The 13382-nt window shown below is 36.5% G+C and overlaps 1 protein-coding gene across 1 annotated transcript in view; it reads left to right on the forward strand.

Moving 5' to 3' along the window:
- The window catches only part of ETNK1 (ethanolamine kinase 1), a 25909-nt gene that overhangs the window by 4751 nt on the left and 7776 nt on the right, over positions 1–13382 (forward strand). Inside the window, exons 2-4 of the mRNA XM_008635567.2 lie at positions 5135–5394; positions 6107–6247; positions 6957–7099. Of these exons, the coding sequence (XP_008633789.2) occupies positions 5135–5394; positions 6107–6247; positions 6957–7099 (544 nt within the window). The remainder of the gene's footprint in view (positions 1–5134; positions 5395–6106; positions 6248–6956; positions 7100–13382) is intronic.

Below are 13382 nucleotides of genomic sequence, written 5' to 3' on the forward strand. Positions count from 1 at the left end.
GAAAGAGTAAGAAAAGTTAGAGCTGCAGAATGGGCTGCATTACTCGTGTTGTGGAAAAACTGTAATTTGAAGTGTGCCTTGAATGCAGTGTCACAGTAAGTGGGAAATGCCAGCAGAATTGGATGTCCTTAGAGGCTGGGTTGGTTTCTCCAGTCTTTTAAGCTTCTGATGAAGCTTGATTATCTCAATCCCCTGTTTTTAAAGGTTTTTGTGGTGTCTATGTGAGGCAGAAACTGTAGTGGCATTTTATGTAAGTGATACGCCATATGTACCTGATGTAATTCAGCTGTGCATGATAGAGGTGTGTTTATTGATGACTGGGGCTCTAATTACAGAGAATCAATATTTGTTTAGGGACAGCTTGGATGAGTCTATGTAAAGGCATATACCTTATGCTACAGGTTTGTAACTTTGGAAAGGAAGAATCCAAGACAGTTTAGGTTTAGTTCCTGTCCCTCTCCCTTCCCCCCAATATTTTACGTCAAAATATTCCAGGGGGCTTAGGGTCCTTTCCTATTAGCTTTTTTTTTTTTTTTTTTTTTTTTTTTAAATCTCTATTTTTTTTAATCAGTATCACAAAATTTATAAAGCAAATTCATAATTTAAAAAGTGTTAACCAGTTACCTGATGTTGACTGTTTTCAAGTAGAATAATATTCTTCAGAAACAAGGTGAAAAATAAGTAACTTACTTGTTCTTTTTTTTTTTCTTCCTGGCATTTAAAAAAAATTATAAAAAGCTTTCACATCTTGATACACATTTCAATCAGAACCAGTCCTCAACCAAAAAACACCCAAAACGAAACCCACACACACCTTGAAGCTGAACTGTTGATGGTTTAGTAGCCCAAAAAAAACCATGTGAAAGTGATACCAGCACTCCAAGCATTGCTTTCTCCGTGCTGCTGTCATGCAGAGTACCCCAAGAGTTGAGCAGAAACTGCTAGTTCAGTCTCTGGCCAAACTTAGCAGACAATAGTGCTGTAAACTTCCTTGCTTCCTGCTTCTCTTGGTGTTTTTAACACCAAATGATCTTGCTCCTGATCATCTGACCACCTAAATCATGCAGACAGTGGCTTTCTCCTGCTGAGTGTAATGAACTAGAGGATATGGTGCCAGAGCCTGGAGACCTTTGAGTGAGGTTTCTTGTAATGCTGAACATATGAGAATTTACCCAAGGCATTTTCCAATAGTTGTACTTTGTCTTTCTTTTATGAACAGCTACAGAAAGAGTCACAATAGCTAGAGAGAGTAAAATAACTAGCCTTGTTTCAAGAAATTAAGTTCTTGATCTGTATACCTGTGGATGTGTCTGTGTAGACTATACTTTTCCAGAAAAAAGATCAACAATACAAACTTGAAGTTTTGTGAGCATTAAAGAAGCATGTTACTAATGTCTCTTCCTTTCTGGAGATCTCAAAGAAAAAGGGGTGCACCAACAGAATCTGTGGAATCCCTACTTATTTATGCTGCAGCTTTACATCACTGTTCTGCTTTTTATCGCACTACAGTACTGTTTCCTGTGTTCTCTGCTTATGGATGTAATAACTCAGTCTGAAGGGAAAAATCTGCTTGGTTTTACAGTTCTTCTGAGTCATAAGTACTTTCTACTTTGCCCCATGACGCTCTTATTTCTGTCTATTCATTCTTGTTACATGTGATTGCAATTTTGTTCTCATTCTTCTCGTTCTTTTGAACACCTGGAACGATGGGATTAGATAGAAGCTTTTCATGAAACACTTGCTTATTAGATGGGGACATAGGCATCACATGCCCTTTCCAGGAATCTAATAACCTAGTAACAGTGCTTTTAGGGTAAACTGTCTCAAAGATGCTTCATGTCTTGGTTGAATTTGCACTTCTTGGGCTCTCTTGGCCTGTCTTGTTTGTACCATGTATTGCTCTCTGAGACCTGAGTAACTTAAGCTTATTTGTAGCTTTCTCAGCTTTAGTCTGCATTTCAGTAAACAGTTTCTTTTTTTCTAGAAAGCTTTGGATTCAAGCTAGATCTGATTGTGGGCAGTATGAATAGGATTTCCAGAAATGTTTCAGAATTTAGTTTTACCTTTGTATCACCTCATCTGAAAGTATGTGTTAAACTGTGGTAAGCGCATATCAGATTAATTAATTTTTTGTGGCTTACAGGAGTGTCAGAATCTTGCTGCTGGAGTTTTTTTTCTGTGTTGCACTGTGTTCTTAACCTCTGTTGTCTCTGTATTTTTTTTTAATTTATTCCCAGAATTTTCTACTTTCATTGCATTCTGTAGATTCTTCCATCTTCTTCCATGTGGCTATGATAGTTTACTGATTATCTTATCCACATCAGAGTCTGTTCTCTGCGTATGATGCTCAAGTGATGCTTTTGCTAGAGAACTGTTTTGTTCTGCTTCATTTCAGGTTATGTTTTGGGCAAGGCTTTCTAAGCTGATTCTTTAAGTGCTAATGTAAAGGCATTCTGAATAAAAAAATAAAATGACTATTATTTTCTTTTACTGGTGGTAGTAAACAGTAGATGTTTTCTTATGATGGAATATGGAAATTGTCTACTTTGAATAATGTTATTAGAAAAGTAAGTGAACCCTTTTGCCTTTTTAAGAAGCAATAGCTAAAATGCTCCTGGGTGTAAATAATTATTTGTAGCAGCATGTTACAAATAGATGCTAATAAGTAGAGTTCCTAAATTAACAGTTGAGGGAGTCCAATTTCCTTGTTGCAGATTTCTCTTTATTAGTGCTAATGAGACTTGTTTGAAGGGAATAATAGACCTGTGACAGAAGGTGATAGAACTGTGCCCAGCAGTTTCTGTTCAACAGCATAACAACTGAGATTCAGTGCTTTGCATCAGCACTATTAACACCTGGGTGGGTGTTTTGTTTTTTTTTTTTTGGTTTTTTTTGGTTTTTTTTGTAGTATCACTATTTCTGATGACCTTAGAGCTATATCTTTTTAATAGTACATTTTTTCCTTTTAAACTACATTTTGGAAATTTTTATCTAAGTATGGCAGATAAGATGCTTTTTAACTCGAACAGCTCAACATGAATCACTTCTGCAAAGTGCTCTTCATACTTTTTAAACGAATTAATTCTGGGTTTATGTTAAAAGTTACAAGAGTTAGTACTTTTATGTTGATTTGCCATCTTTAAGTGCTTGTGTTCTGTTCTTGGCTCCCCAGTAGAAGGAAGACACATGCTCATTGGAGAAAGTCGAGCAAAGGTTCATGAAGATGACAGAGGGACCTGGAGAATCTTTCATATGAAGAGAGGCTGGTCTTATTTGGCCTGTAAAAAAGGAGGCTTGCTGTGGTCTTAGATATATAAATACCTGGTGGGGGGGAATTGAGGAGGCATCCAGACTCCTCTCAGTGCCCAGTGACAGACAAGGCAATGGGCACAAAATAAAATGTGTGAAGTTTCATCTCAACAACAAAACCACTTTTTTATCATGAGAGTGGTCGAACACTGGAACATGCTGCCAGACAGGTTACAAAGTCTCCAGAATTCCTGGAGATTTCCCTGGGCACAGTCCTGGGCAGCTGGCTCTAGTTGGCCCTACTTGAGCAGGGAGGTTTAACTAGATGACCATAGGAGGTCCCTTCCTCATCCGAATAGTTCTGTGACCATACGCTTATGACTGGGAAGAGTATGAATGGATATTTATAGTATAAAGGTGTAATTTGTGATTTACAAGCATTTTGAAATGCATTTAAGTACTCAGTGAAACACTGCTCAAGCCCAGTATCTATGGTGCTAAATGGAACAGTTTTCTTAGTTGCAGTGCTTAACATTGTAATAGTTACTATGAAGACTGTTTAAGAGTCTTCATTATTCATCCTGAGCTATTAAAATAATAGCTATTAATAAGGTGTCCCCATAAATTGTAAAGTCTGAGTTTTGAGTCAGTCAAAGAGGCTTTGTAAGCAGCTTTATTTGAATTTAAAGTTACCCTGTCTAGATGAAAGTTATATAATTTGCTATATCTACTTCTGCAAGACTGTTTGTAACTGTTCAAGAAAATAGAGTACCTTTGTATCTTCTGCATCTTTTCTCAGGAGCTTGAGCTATTTCTTCCAATTTGTGATGACAACTAAAACTTCCCCACTTGTTTTCTGCATTTATTGATGAATCTGTTGACCTCATCAAATGAGGGGTGTTGGGAAAAGCAAGGCATATGAGCTAAAACACATCTACTGTAAAAGTCTTGTCTTTTCCTAAAGGGGGAGACTTGACCCAACTTCAGATTTTTTTTTTCTTTAGTAATTAAAAAATTTGCTCATGATTCTCAACTTGTCTAAACCCCTGAGATTTGGAAATAATCTGTCACTTGTGTTTGAGAGATACTACTTTTGAAAATAAAGGCTATATCTTGAAGGGGGTGGGGGAATAGAAGTCAAACTTTCTGAATTGTGTTTTACTGCTTTAAAAAAAACAAACAAAAAACCCCCTAAACACCCCCCTCCCCCCAGCCATCCATAATAAAACCCTACCCACACTGTCCAAGGTTCTAAAGAATTATGATGACTGTAGATACGTTGCCTGTTGTTGGCATGTGTTTTCAGCAAAAGTACTTTTTCATTAAATATTATGGCTCAGAATTAGGTCTGACACACAACAGATCATTGAATTTGTCAGTATTTTTGTTCTGGGCCTGACTTAGGGCTTGAGGGAGAAGTCATATCAGAGGGTGCATGACTGGACATGAGTAAATAAGGAATTCAAACTGTTGTCATCGAACACTTAGTATTCTGATCTTGATAAATAGGTTTCTTTTCTTTTTGAGCTGACTTTCTGGCCTCATTGCTATTATGAATTAAAAAATTTTTGTGTTATCCAACTTGAAGCTATTTTTTGCTGCTTGCTTGTTTTACTGTGAGGGTGTTCTGTGGGAGGGTTTATTCTTTTTGAATTAAGAATTAAGGTTTTGAGGGCAACAGAGTGGAAGAAGAGACATGACTGTAAATACTAAAAAAAATTTATATTCAAGTATTTTCTTCATGATATTCCTCTGTCTTAAAGATTTCTTAATGCTCAATCTAGTACACTTTTGTGTTTTGGGAACTAAAGGATAACCCAGCATTCTTTTCCTGCTTGTTGAAGATGCAGAGTTGAGTTGCTTATGCATTATTTTTGCTTTTCAGCTATTCACCGATGGAATCACCAATAAATTAATTGGCTGCTACGTGGGTGACATAACAGATGATGTTGTTCTAGTTCGGATCTATGGGAACAAGACTGAGCTCCTGGTAGATCGGGATGAGGAGGTGAAGAGTTTCCGTGTGTTGCAGGCCCATGGCTGTGCACCTCAGCTCTACTGTACCTTTAACAATGGCCTGTGCTACGAGTTCATGCAGGGAGAAGCCTTGGATCCAGAGCATGTGTGCAATCCAGATATTTTCAGGTAAGCTTTTTTTAAAAATTTCTTATTTTCATTGTGCATTAATGAAGTTCTGCCCGGCCTGAAGGACTTCGAGCAGAGTTTGCACAGGCAGAAAATCAGTATTTCTATAAGCATGCGCTAAGCTGATATTCACACCGTCTTAGTTATGGTATTTCAGTGCTGAAAAAATGATCCTTGCTGCCTCCACAGAAGACTGTACTCATTAAAGGTCTGTTTATCATGAGTAATTAACACTTGCACATCACCATTACAGAGGCCATTGAATATGGTGGAGTTGTAGGGAGTTGGACTTGGTTAAAGTACTTTTAACTGTTTCCAGTACTTTCCTTTTGTGAATAGATCCCAGAAAATTCCATTGAGAAATTATTTTTTAAACTATTAGCAGTGAACATAAAGTGCTGATGTCTAAAGATTTTAGTTTTTCATGTGTGTGCTGAAATGTATTTGCCTAAAAATAGCAGCTAATTTAAATCAATACTTCAAAACATAAGCAAGAGTAGACTGTAAATGCAGGTGAAGTTTGTGTGCTGTAACTGAACTCCAATCCTCCCTTCCCTTCCCACAGGTAATTATCCTAATGACCTTTTGAGTCTTGAAAGATGCTACCCAATGGCTGTGCTACTCTTCTTTAAACCCTCTTTGAATTCCTGTGTTGCATTTTTTAGAATTTTTCAGTTAAATATAACATTAATTGAATTTTAATTTTTTTTAGACTCATTGCTAGACAGCTTGCTAAAATCCATACTATTCATGCACACAATGGATGGATCCCTAAATCCAATTTGTGGCTGAAAATGGGAAAATACTTCTCTCTCATACCCACAGAATTTGCAGATGAGGGAGTAAATAAAAGGTGGGTATGTCATCATGTTCTTTCCAGTCTTCAAATTCCTTCTGCTGGAATTTGTGTTTGTACAATATCATCAGACTTCATATTGCTCAGGAAGCAGACTCCAGCTTAAAAATATTCTTCATGTGAGTTTAAAATCATGGATGCCCTTCTTGCTGCATTGTAATTAGAGAATGCTCTGGCAAAGTGGTTTTTCTTTTACAACAAAATTATTAAGAAAAGTGAGAAAACATTAATAGATAACTGAAAATGAAGAGGATAAAATGGCTATTTAAGTGTATACTGTGACTAGACTAAAAATTAATGTTAATTTCCTTAGTATAGATACATATAGTACCTAATACTGTTGTGTATTCTTCTTGGAGGAAGTAATGTAATGTGAAAAAAAAGTGAATTAAATTCATGCAATAATTCTTTTAATCTTTGCACCTTTAAAATGCGCAGGAGTGTATTCATATTCTGCTCTGGATTTTTGGACTACTGTTGTGTTTACAGCACAGATAATCTTCAGAAAATTGTTTTTTGGGAAGGACAGAGAAAAATGATTTTCATAATTTGACTGCTATTGTGTCTTGGGAAAGAATGCCCTGATTTGGGAAAGGGTCTGTTGAACTATTTGCCAGAAGAATGTAGAGAAAAATACTTCATTACAAATGCTTGATATGGAACACAGAGTATTAAATGTTAACTCTGTTTCCTTATACCTGAAAAGGTTTTTAAGTGATATTCCGAGTCCTCAAGTTCTTCAGGAAGAGATGGCCTGGATGAAGGAAAGACTGTCAAATTTAGGATCACCAGTGGTGCTCTGTCACAATGACCTGTTGTGTAAGAATATTATTTACAACAAGAAACGAGGTAGGTGTTGAACTAAACAATGAGTAGTGAGTGGCTTTATCTGTGCTGTATCAGTGGTGTTGTTTTACTCACTTGTTGAGGTGAACTCAGTTTGAGCTTTTAAGATCCAGTGTAATGGTAGTGATTCCTGTGCAAATACTAAGTTGCTTAATTAGCTAATTTTCATCTGTATGTTACTGTATAGAGGAAAAAAAATCAGTGTTCCTTGCTTTTCTTTAATGAACTCATGAATTTGTTAATCTCCAGTTTGCCTGTATGCCTGGGCTTGAAAGTTTGTGACTGGATGTTAATTCTATTCTGGTTATATAAAGCTTTTAGGAAGAAAAAAAAAAATCATGCAAGTATAGAAAATAATTTGAAAATTGTCTCCTGCAATGTGTTTTGTTCTGGTTTGTGATCAGGGGGAATGCCCTTTCATAATGAACCGTCTTAGTGATATTAACTACTACATTCAGTAGCTCAATTTGTTTTTGCATGAGGTACACAGACATCTTAAAAGATTTCTTTTGTAAATACATGCTTTGTTTAAACTGTTGTAGGCAGCAGACATCTTGGCAAAGATGAATTACTTTTTTGTTTCTATTCCAATACATTTAACTCATAGTTCATGTTATTAAGATCTGTTAAAGCTTCCATATAAACCCACAGCTTATTGATTTTAGTGGTTTGGGGTTTGGTTATTAAGGGAATCAATCAGGTATTAAAACAAACAAGGCAAACTTTTGACACTAAAATGGCTGCTGTGCAGTAAAAATACACCGTTTTCCTCCCATTTCAGATACGCGAGCTCAGCTAAATGTGAAAACCAGTTTACAAGGTTTTCTTTTGAAATAAGGATGATGCATTCCTTCTAGTAGCTGCTTATTTTTGTGCCAGTTGGGTGAGATTGTTGGTATGTAAGCCCAAAATGAGTGAAGTAAATAACTGAATGGAACTGAAGCTGTCAGTTATTATTGGTCTTTGACCTATTAGAATTATGTATCTTAACTATTAAAGAAAAAAAGTAACAAAACCAAGCTGGAGCTTGTTCTAGTATGAAAATTGGCTGTATGTGATAACACATTTCTGCATCATATGTGAATTCTGCATCACCATGTGTATTGAGGAAATAAACTCTTTTGTTGACTTGTATATAAGTTTCCCTCTGAGTAATAGCACCTTTGAAGGGAATTGCTACTTTTAGTTATGTATACCCATATGTGTATGTGCACCCTAACAATGCTATTAACATGAATTTTAAATTCTATGACTTTAGTACCAAGCTTGAGTGGTTTTACTGAGTTTCAGTGATGGACTATAGTTCTGCTCAAATAGAGAAAGGGGGGAAAGCATGGAAGGTGTGCATAAGACCAGACTTGTCGTCTTACATTCTTGGAGTTGTGATACTCTAGTACCATCTCTTTTTACCATGTGGGTTTTTTTAGTGCTGAAATTACCTTGAGTTTTAGCATTCCAGAGCAGACCCACTGAGGTAAAAGTAATTTTTATACACACTTTTCATAGTAGAACCATGCAACACAAAGACAAAAATCTGAGGAATTCCTTTAAGAGGTTCTCTATCGTGGTCAATAGACTTGAAGCTCCTAATTGAAAAACAAATGCTGTATGCTTTTCTTTTTGTAAACAGAATGGAAGAAAAAACAATGCCAGTAGTGCATCACTTGTGAGCAATCCTACAAAACAAGTGTGTGAATGATTTGAGTTTGGAGACAGGGTGGGGAGGAGGGAGGTGTGTAAAGTACTTAGGCTTCAAGCAAGCTGTACACAGCTGGGGGAAACACTTGAAATTATGATTTATATTATTAAACATATGTTTGAATGTTGTACATGTACTGTGTTATAAAACTTGTGCAATCTGGGTACAGCAGGGACCATTTTCATGGTAACCAAACCTCAATGCCATCTGTAGAAAGGATGATTGTCATTTGAAAGCCGTTTTTTATAGCACACTTTTACAGAGCATAAACAGGAAGCTCAGCTTTAACTGTAAAGAAACATGTATAACTGGAATAGTGTTTAGCAGAGCAAAAGCTTTTATTGGTATACAAATAATTTCACAAGAGCACAAAATGGAATCTTTTTTAAAGAGGAGCTTCACTAGGAATGGCATCAGATTGTCTGAAGGTAGTTAACAGCTTTGGTGAATGCAATACTTTGACTAAATTCACTTTTCCATCTAGAAAGGCTTCTGTGTATCAGAAGACCTTGGTAAGCCTAAACTGAAAACAAGAGAGAATTGATTTTCTAGTTTAACTACCTTATTTTTGATTTACTCCTCAGTAAAATTTGTGCAAAGCTAGTAGTATTATCTGGCTTTTCAGAAGCTGGCACAAAGAAAACTTAATTTGTTTGTTTTAGTAATACTGTATTTATAATTTTGCTTTTGAATGCTTAATTTGCACATTTACTAGTCGGGGGGGCATGTGTGGGTGTGTGTGTAAGCTACAGACTACCAGGACATATTAGGACTTGTGTCCAGTGCAGTACGAATAATTGTGGCTTGTTCCTGAGCTTTGCCTTAGACTTGTCCTCTGCATTAAATTCACATTAAATTTTCAGACTTGAAAGAAAAATCATAGTCATGCCACATACTGCTTTTAAGAAAAATCAGTCTCCTGTTCTTAACTTTTATTTGTGAGACTGGAAGAACATGTTGAGTGTTAACTTTATTTAATGGAGTTTCACTCATCTGATTTGAATTTGTTCCTGCTGTGGCTGAGAGAACTCTGCCTCTTGCTGTTTTGTTAATGTCCATTCTCAGTCACTCAGGATATGAATATCTGCAAGTGTTACTTTACGTAACTTATAATTATCACTGTCATCTACTCTTTGAAGGGTATAGCCCGGCACTTCACATTGCTTTTTATTGCAGTTTCAACATCAAGAATACTCAAAACATGCTTGAAGCTTGGTGCTGCTTATTTATAGACCTTGTGTTCTGATGCTCCTAATTTGTTTAGTTGGTTTTTTTTGGTTGTTTTTTTTTTTTTTTTCTTTCCCAGTATGACCTGGGAATTTCCAAAAATACCTGATGTTTAAAGAGTATTCAGCTACTTGATATTCAACAAGATCAAGAGATCAAGTATCAGAATTGTTTTTTCTATGTGTGCTCTTTTTGAAGATATGAAAATCAGTTGGCAGGAAGTTGTGTGTAGGTAGATGGATAGTTTTGTTCTGTTTATTCCCTCTGCCTACCCAATGTTTTCTATGATCTTTGGTAGGAGTCTGTGGGTGCTCAGTGCTTCTGAAGACTGAGGTATGTTTAAGGCTTCTGGTTTTGACCTAAAAACCTGTTTTGTTTTGCAGACCTCTTTTGGGTATTTAGAGCTAAAATTATCCGTTGGGTGGGTGACCCTTTTGTGAATTTTCAAGTATGTTCCTAGCACAGATCCTTGTCTTTGAAGCTGTTTTCTAGGGGCTCAGTGGGGCTCATCACCTGATGAGCAGGATGGGACAGAACTCAGGATGCATCATTCAGCTGTGGTAACTACAGCCAGGACTTGGACAGGGGAAGTTGCTTTCCCTGTTAAACCATTAAAAAGGAAAAGCAGGTAGAAAGAGAGGTATCCTCACCTTCCTACCTGTCAGAGCCCTGAGGAGATCTAGCAGATCCTTTGTTGGTTACTACTTGATCTGTTTAAAACTGGATTTCTGGTATATGGAGCACAACATGAATTCCATTCTGTATCCTTCTGTGGTTTTTGTGGAGTGTGTTGCATGTTGTCTGCACTAGGAAATTCCTGGAAAAAAGAAATGTGTTTCAACTTAAAATATTCCACACTCTTGACATGTCTATTCCTGTCAATAGCAGTAGCTTCTCCAGAGAGATGGCATAGCTTGTTTTTAAATTGTTTCTCATTTCAATAAAGCACAAATATACTTAGACCAGGGTCTCTTGTTGGTCTGCCTGCTCCCAGGGATATTGATGGGATGTACAAATTGTGGATACCTTTTAGAAACCTTAAAACAACAGCTACCTGCTAAACCAGTAATGTAAGCTTTTAGAAGTGGCTTTCTCATATGAACTGCAGTAAATCTTAAAAGTAGCTTCTAATACAATGATTATTTAAACAATTACTGCAAACTTTCTTCTGCTTTTTCTAAAGCTACGTAGAGGTATGTATGTGTACGTATAAGTACGTATATGTTCCGTGTTTTTGAATCAGCAAACTTTTTGTTTTTGCTTTTTCAGTTCCACAGAAAGAACTGTGCATCTTTATTTTGAGCCTTCATGCAAAAATGAACTTAACGGTTGAGTTTCACAATAGTATGAGCCTGAAATGGATCAGTATAAATGCAAGGCTTTTTCACTTTAAACTTTTATCTTATCAAATGGGAGATAGAGATAACTTGGCAATCTGCTACAGGCTGGATATGCCCTTGTTCCTGCATTGGGAGGACAGTGCTTAGTAACAGCCCCACCCATATCTTGTTAGCTTCAATTTCTGCTTGTTTGTAACATTCTTTATATCTGGAAGTAAGTTTTTTAAATGTTAGCTGTAATTAAAAATTCATGATGGCACATAGGGATGTTCTAGGTGAAATCTGCACATGAAAAATCTAAAGTATATATGTCCATGTTTTACTAGCAGACTTTTACCTGCTGTGTTTGGATTTTATGTGAGGAAGGAAGAAAAAAAACTTCTCTTAATACAAGCAATATTAACTGTTTGGGGGGCAGAAGGGGTTTAGGCAATCAGTTGTGTAGCAGAATGTTAGTCAGGGTTGGGGTTTTAACTGGCTTGTAATTTTAGAGGTGCCTGTTTTGAAAAGCAGCACTGGAGAACCAGTGGGAAGGGCCAGCCTGTGAATCTGCCAGTCAGGCAGTGGCAGAAGTTCATCTGTGCCAATAAGATCTTGCCTGCAACTGCTGTAATATTTGCCACTTCAAAGCTCTAGAGAACTTCAATTTTTCCACTGCCAACAGAATTTCCTGGAAGGAGCTTGCCGCTTTGCAGGGCTGTTGGTTCGTTAGAACCTAAAAGATTTAACATCTTAACCTTGGTAAGAAAGCCTCTCTTTCAGTGGAAGTAAGGGTGAACTCAGACTTGGAGGATTTGTGACTATGTGATTATATTTGTCTTAGAGTTTTATTTCCATTTTAAGTGCTTAGACAGAAAGATTTGTCCATCTGGAAAAATGTGTTAGTAGTTCAAGTATGGGGAAGATGAACTGCATAGAAAAGAGCACTTTAACAAACTTCTTCTGAGCTAACTTGGTCGGGACATTGGTGAAACTATTTTATTTGAGATGCACAATATTCCTAAATCTTAAGGAGGCAGTGTAGTAGGCACTTAAAATCCTTAGTCTAGGAAATACATATATAATGTACTTAATTTTAACATTGTTCTTGATTTTCTTTTTAGCCTAGAGTTTTAAGTCATGTTAAAAGATTGTTCATTATAATAGAACGAATGTTTTTGTTAATTAAATATGCAGCTAGTGATAATAAAAGAGTATAGAGAGGGAGAAGGGTGCAATGGTGAAAATTACTCATTTCAGTATAGCAGTGAGAAATGTAAGGTTTTATTTTTTAATGTTCTAGTGCAAACAGATCTTTTGTTAACCCATTGCTTCCTTTTCTGACTTTTTAGTAATTTTGCTGGTTTCCCTTAAAATACAAGAGCTCTAGTTTTACCTAATCCATCTTGCTTTCATTTTGACTGTTTTATGTGCTTTAGACATTCTTGAGCAGCTTCAATGCATTTTCCCTAGCTTTACTGCAGGTAAACGTAATTTGGAAACTTTTGGGGCTGTGTTTTGCTGCTTTATCAGCCCTTGTTTTTACAATGGCACATAGTTTGATAGCTTTGGGGACCTTACGACTATCTGATGGATTCTTGAAACTAATTGAATCCAGCTTAAAAAAGCAACAATTAAGAATAGTCTTGCTTTGTAAGAGTGGTTGAGGAAGCAGGAAGTATCAGCATGTTGCAATGTGTTAGTCCACTGTGGCTGCACATTTGTGTGAGAATAAACAGGACTGTTATTTTTTAAGTCAGGGGAAAAATTGATCTACTATTTCTACATAAATTTAAAATAAAGAATATGCTACTGTACTTCTCATTTTGAGGGTAAGGGAGGCCCTCATGTGGTAGAAGTTAAAATTGAAATTTTCCTACTCCGACTTCAAGCAGGGAGAATTGTAAGCTCTAAATTTAAGAGCTTTCCCGAATGAGTATTTGCGAGCAAGATACCGATCCCTGAGGAAGATTCGTGAGTAACATAATCACTCTAGACCTCTCTCTTCTCATCTTGGTTTGGATATTCTCTCTGGACTATG

The sequence above is a fragment of the Corvus brachyrhynchos genome, unplaced genomic scaffold (assembly GCF_000691975.1).
Source record: "Corvus brachyrhynchos isolate BGI_N302 unplaced genomic scaffold, ASM69197v1 scaffold246, whole genome shotgun sequence".
Taxonomy (NCBI): domain Eukaryota; kingdom Metazoa; phylum Chordata; class Aves; order Passeriformes; family Corvidae; genus Corvus; species Corvus brachyrhynchos.